Source organism: Helianthus annuus, chromosome 17, assembly GCF_002127325.2.
Source record: "Helianthus annuus cultivar XRQ/B chromosome 17, HanXRQr2.0-SUNRISE, whole genome shotgun sequence".
NCBI classification, from domain to species: Eukaryota; Viridiplantae; Streptophyta; class Magnoliopsida; order Asterales; family Asteraceae; genus Helianthus; species Helianthus annuus.
Window position 1 is genome coordinate 17,936,663 of NC_035449.2, and position 5,293 is coordinate 17,941,955.

The following is a 5,293-nucleotide window of genomic DNA, read 5'->3' on the forward strand; positions in this document are numbered from 1 at the left end:
ATAAATCAAAACTCATTCCATAAAATGTTTGAACATCAGGGAAAGTCGAAACTATTAAGTGGGAATGCAATATTCAAACCGGTGTTCAACAGTTGGGTGTCCACGAACACAAACATAATGAATTGTAAATCCCCCAAAGAACAAATTAAATCAATAATAATGAGATAAAAAATGACTAATCAACAAACACATGGCTTACTTGATTGATTCATGGAAAAAAATCTAACATTTATGATGAAAACAAAGATTAGAATCAGATTCACATAGGTGCGAATGAGAGGCAGAGAGCAAGTGATTGATGAGGGAATCAAAATAACGAATCGAAACCCTAAATTTTCAAGAGCATTCCATTACAATCAATATAAAAAAAATCTAATAGAATCAACAATCATATTTAGTTTGCTTGAAGAAATCGTATACATGATTGAGAGAAATCCGCATAAAAAGGACGAAGGATCGAGTGTATACAAACCTGTTGATTGAAGAAGAATAAGTAGATGAGAACAGTTGTAGCTCCGATTTGATGATCGATTTGTTGAAAGAGGAAACAGAGTGCGATCTGGGTCAAGAATGTTCAGTTTCTTGATCTGAATGATAGAAAAAGAAGATGAATACCTTGATTCCATGGACTGCGGCTAGGGTTTCTCCAAACAGAATGCGAATGAGGGATTATCTGATGAAGAGGAACAATGGAAACCAAAAAACCCTAATACACAAAGAGTATGAGAGAAGAAATCTTGCTTTATATATGGAACGGACAACAATGACCCGAATCACTCATTCGGATCCCGCGTCGGGTTGCAGATGAGGAAAATGAAGGGAATAGGAAAAATGGCGGGAAAAAGAGATTTAGAGGCCCTAGATGGGTGACATGTGTCCCCTAATTAAGGCTTTTATTAGATTGTATAGATATATCGGTCGTATATACACATCAAATACAAATTGTCTTTAGTTATTTTATTTTAGGAAGGTGATAGGAAAGTGCTAATAAGCAGTAGCTAGCTAGCTAGGGATTCACCATTCAAATACAACCACAGCCTCTCAAGACTATATTGATGTAAACATCATCTGCTGGTGTATATTCTGAAAAGGACACACACAGATCTCATTTGATTTTCATTCTCCGGCAGCAGCAGATCCAGGTATTCAAACTTCAATTACTTCTACTCCAAGTCAAACACAACATCGGAGATATTATGGATAGTGAACATAACAAGATCGTTATCAACAAGCACGAGGAAGAACCACAACATGTTGGTGACTATGATTATAATTATCATCAGATCGTTGGAACAAATCCGATGGATAATACTTCTTCTTACGGCGGTTTCATCCAACAATATTCATCTTTACCACTTCCTTCGATGATGATAGCACCTCAATCACAAAATCAACAACTAGTTACACCACCCGATCATCGTCAACAAGGTACCTATGCCTCTCATATAATAATTAATTAACAATATGCGCCCATCTAGCTTAGATTATTAATTGATGTCTAGCGAGAATAGTGATTTTTAGTAAATAGCGGTTCTCACTTTCGAAACCCTAATTTCATGTGTGCTTAATCTTTTGTTTGTACTGATTTTTTTTTATATAAATTAGTATTAGCATATTTCAAGTTTTTGTTTAGATTATATTTCATGTATATGTACATATTAAGTTGGATCCATGTAGTATTACTCCTTTTTAGTGAAAATAGTGATTTCTAATTAAATAGCGGTTCGGGAACCTTCCAAATTACCCTGATTTCATATATATTTCATGTATATACACATATTAAGTTAGATCGATGTAGTTTTACTAAAATTTTTAGCGAAAATAGTGATTTCTAGCTAGTTATATAGCGGTTTTGCAACGTTCCAAATTAATTACCTTGATTTCATGTGTGTGTACTCTTTTGTGTGTAGGGATTTTTTTAATCAATTAATATTAGCACATATATATCAAGTTTTTGTTTAAATTACCATCCTTCGTACATACATACATACGATATATGTGATGTGTGTGTATATTATATATACATAAGAGCACACGGGGCGGTCTTAACCATAACGCGTGAAACAATTTATAACGTGTGGAATTTTCCAAAATCCCACCCCGCCATTTTCTATAACGCGTTATACAATCACGAAATCAAATTGTCGTTATTTTTATCACGCGTTATTGTTTTATTTTGTGAGGGTAATTGTTGGTTGGGGGGAAATTGTTGGGTGTGGTGGTGAGTGATGACCACCCCCACTAAAAAAGGTTGTGAGTGATGGAAAAATGGTTGATGACATGGCGGAACTTGATTGGTACTTGTGAGTGATAGAATTCTATTACTAGTGACCACCCCCTCCCCTAAAGGAGTTAAGTTGCTAATCTTGTTTGGTAAGTTTTGTGACAACAATTAGTTTCATGTGAACATAAACATTCAAAGACTTATCCATTTGTATTTATGCTGCAAGCTTGCTTGTACCTAGGTTCATTGTACGTACTGCTTGCCTAATTAATTTGTGTTTTTACTTTCCGTGTACAACTCTCTCTCTCTCTCTCTCTCTCCCCCTCTCTCTCTCTCTCTCTCTCTCTCATGTATGGCAGCATGTTTATCACAAGACACCTGCCTCAAAAAAAAAATATTTTTGTTACAATCACTATCACTAGGATTTATCAAAATGTTCAAGAACAATGATTCACATGGCAAAATCTTATCTATGATCTTTTCTTTGTTCTTTTTTGCTTTACAAGCATACTTTAGTCAAAATGAAAACAAAAATGATTCGCTTAACAAAATCCAAATGATTGTTGTAATTAAATCAAAGCAATTTTGATCTTCTTTCTTTTTCATCAAAACCTAATGCTAGCTAGCATAATGTTTCCTTTTTTATTATCTATTTATTATTTATTAATTGTGAAAATGTATATTTTTAACATTAGAAAGATAAGCTTTGTAAAGGTCTTGTTACTTGGTCTTGTTACTTATATAATAGAATAATAGATTAAACACTTTTTTTGTATATATCTAAAAGATATACATCATGAATTACTTTAATTTATGATGAATATGTACGCATATATGCTTTGTAGCTATCTAAATTAAGCAAGTGGTGGGGTTGGAGCCACATGGGGTTCTAGAATGGTAACATTTGGGTTTGAATGACGACCAACATACATCTCACCTACCCGATATTCTTAAATTTGGAACTCACTTGTTACCTTATTTAGTCATATTCTATCTTGTAGGACACTAGACAACCTCACCTCTCGATCTCCCCCTCTTTTGGCTTTTTTTTCTTACTTATCACTTAGATATATACAAAGTTGTTTATTTAATTAGATTGGGTTCATTTCAGAACTCTGAATATTACAGAACTTTCAGAACCACTAATATAGAATTATTTTATTTATATATTTTTATATTTAACATTATTTAAAGATATATTATATGTATTTTCATGATTACGCATATGAAAAACCAAGTTATTTATGTGTAATAACTAATTTACATATGTGTAAAGGAACTAGTTTACATACCTGTAAATGAACCAAATTTACGTATATGTAATTATAAAATTACATATGAGAAAATGATAAAACTACTCTCAGCGTACATGAAATCATAATAAATGATAAAAATACCCTTAAACAGTGTTAAATATAAAAATATATTAGTAGAATGATTGTTTATTAGGAGTTCTGTAAGTTCTGCAATTATTTAGAGTTCTGAAATGATTCTTACCTTATTTTATTTATTTATTTTTTGAACTGCAAATCTTATTTTTCTACATTACACCGATAAATCTAAATTATGCTTTTGCGCAGGTCGTTTAAAAGGCACTTGGCACAAAGTTGTTTATTAGCATCTTCATTATTGTTGTATAATAACATTTATTACCAATCTTAATTAAGATATATGACTATTGTTTAATTATGGTTTGAAGAAACAACGGTGAAAAGACACTATAGAGGAGTAAGGCAAAGACCATGGGGAAAGTGGGCCGCGGAGATACGCGATCCCAGCAAAGGCGCTCGTGTTTGGTTGGGTACGTTTGAAACAGCGGAGAGTGCAGCCCTCGCTTATGATCAAGCCGCACTTAAGTTTAAAGGCTCAAAGGCCAAACTCAATTTCCCCGAACGTGTTCAAGGCCACCCTGAACTTCATTATATAGTCCCCACCACCACGGCCACCACCACCACGGCCACCACCACTACACAACCACCAGCTGCCACCCCATCGCAGCCTCCTAACCCTCCACCCCATCAAGCAATAGCCACCATTTATCCAGATCTTCTTCAGTATGCCCAACTTCTTTCGAGTAATGAAGCCGAAATGAGTTACTTCACTGCAGCTCTATACCCTCATAATAATACCAACACTGCTGATGTTAACACTCAACAACAACAATATTATTCTGGTAGTTATGCTTCCCACCAATTTCCATCACCAACCGTCGGATCATCGATGTCTTATGAGCCAAACTACATCAACGATCCGGTTTCATCATCGGATTTAGGGTCCCATCAACATGTAAATTGGGAGTGGAATGATGCTTTTGATCCCAGTAAGAACTCATGAGTTACAAATCAAGTGCAAAGGTTATATATGTGGATTCATGAATCATAAGAATGTATGTTTTTAGGCTGATTAATTAAACAAATCTGAGATTTTGACATGGATTATTTCAGCAAATATGATGAGTGTAAGATTTAATTACATTTATTGTTTTCTTTGTGCCACTTGTTAGGATCAGTATGGTTTTGTTAGCTTTTTAATTCTTTGTAACTTAATTAAGCATTATATTTGAAAAGTGTTTTACCTCTTTTAAAATTCAGATAAAGTCGGATTAAATATATTTTTATTAGATGGCGTAATCGCTTATCTCTACTACAAGCATAGTTTTAATAATGAAAAGTATACCAAGGAATACTTTTAATAATCAAAATTATACCAACAAATCAAAGAAGAAAAAGACTATACAAACATACTTTTAATAATAAAAATTATACCAACAAATCAAATAAAAAAACACTATTCTTTAGTGATTCTCCTTAGGCTGGAGGGTGTAGGATAAAACCCCTAAAGGCTTTATCACGTCTTCTCAGCGTCACGTCCACGTCAGATAGGAGACTTTAAGGCTCCGTCCCTTAATTTGCAGGGTGTGGAATAAAGCCCCCCTTTAAACTATACCCCCCCCCTCCCTTTTAACCAATCCTTCATCGATCCACTCAAAAGTTGCTCGTTACTGTGGTGGCGAGAGATCCATCGTCCCCCCTTTAATTTGGTGGGCATGGGTGGTGGCGCCGCGGGGGC

The 5,293-nt window shown here is 34.4% G+C and overlaps 1 protein-coding gene across 1 annotated transcript; it reads left to right on the top strand.

Moving 5' to 3' along the window:
• Window positions 1-955: 955 nt before the first annotated feature.
• On the top strand, window positions 956-4,719 carry LOC110922905 (ethylene-responsive transcription factor ERF113). Its single transcript, XM_022167102.2, has 2 exons — window positions 956-1,428; window positions 3,924-4,719. Exons 1-2 carry the CDS (start codon window positions 1,197-1,199, stop codon window positions 4,556-4,558), a joined length of 867 nt encoding a protein of 288 aa, XP_022022794.1. The 5' UTR covers window positions 956-1,196; the 3' UTR covers window positions 4,559-4,719.
• The last annotated feature ends 574 nt before the right edge of the window (window positions 4,720-5,293 follow it).

Coding starts and splice junctions, on each gene's coding strand:
- LOC110922905 (XM_022167102.2), top strand. CDS start 1,197: ATGGATAGTGAACATAACAAGATCGTTATCAACAAGCACGAGGAAGAA. Junction 1,429..3,923: donor ACCCGATCATCGTCAACAAG/GTACCTATGCCT, acceptor TATGGTTTGAAG/AAACAACGGTGAAAAGACAC.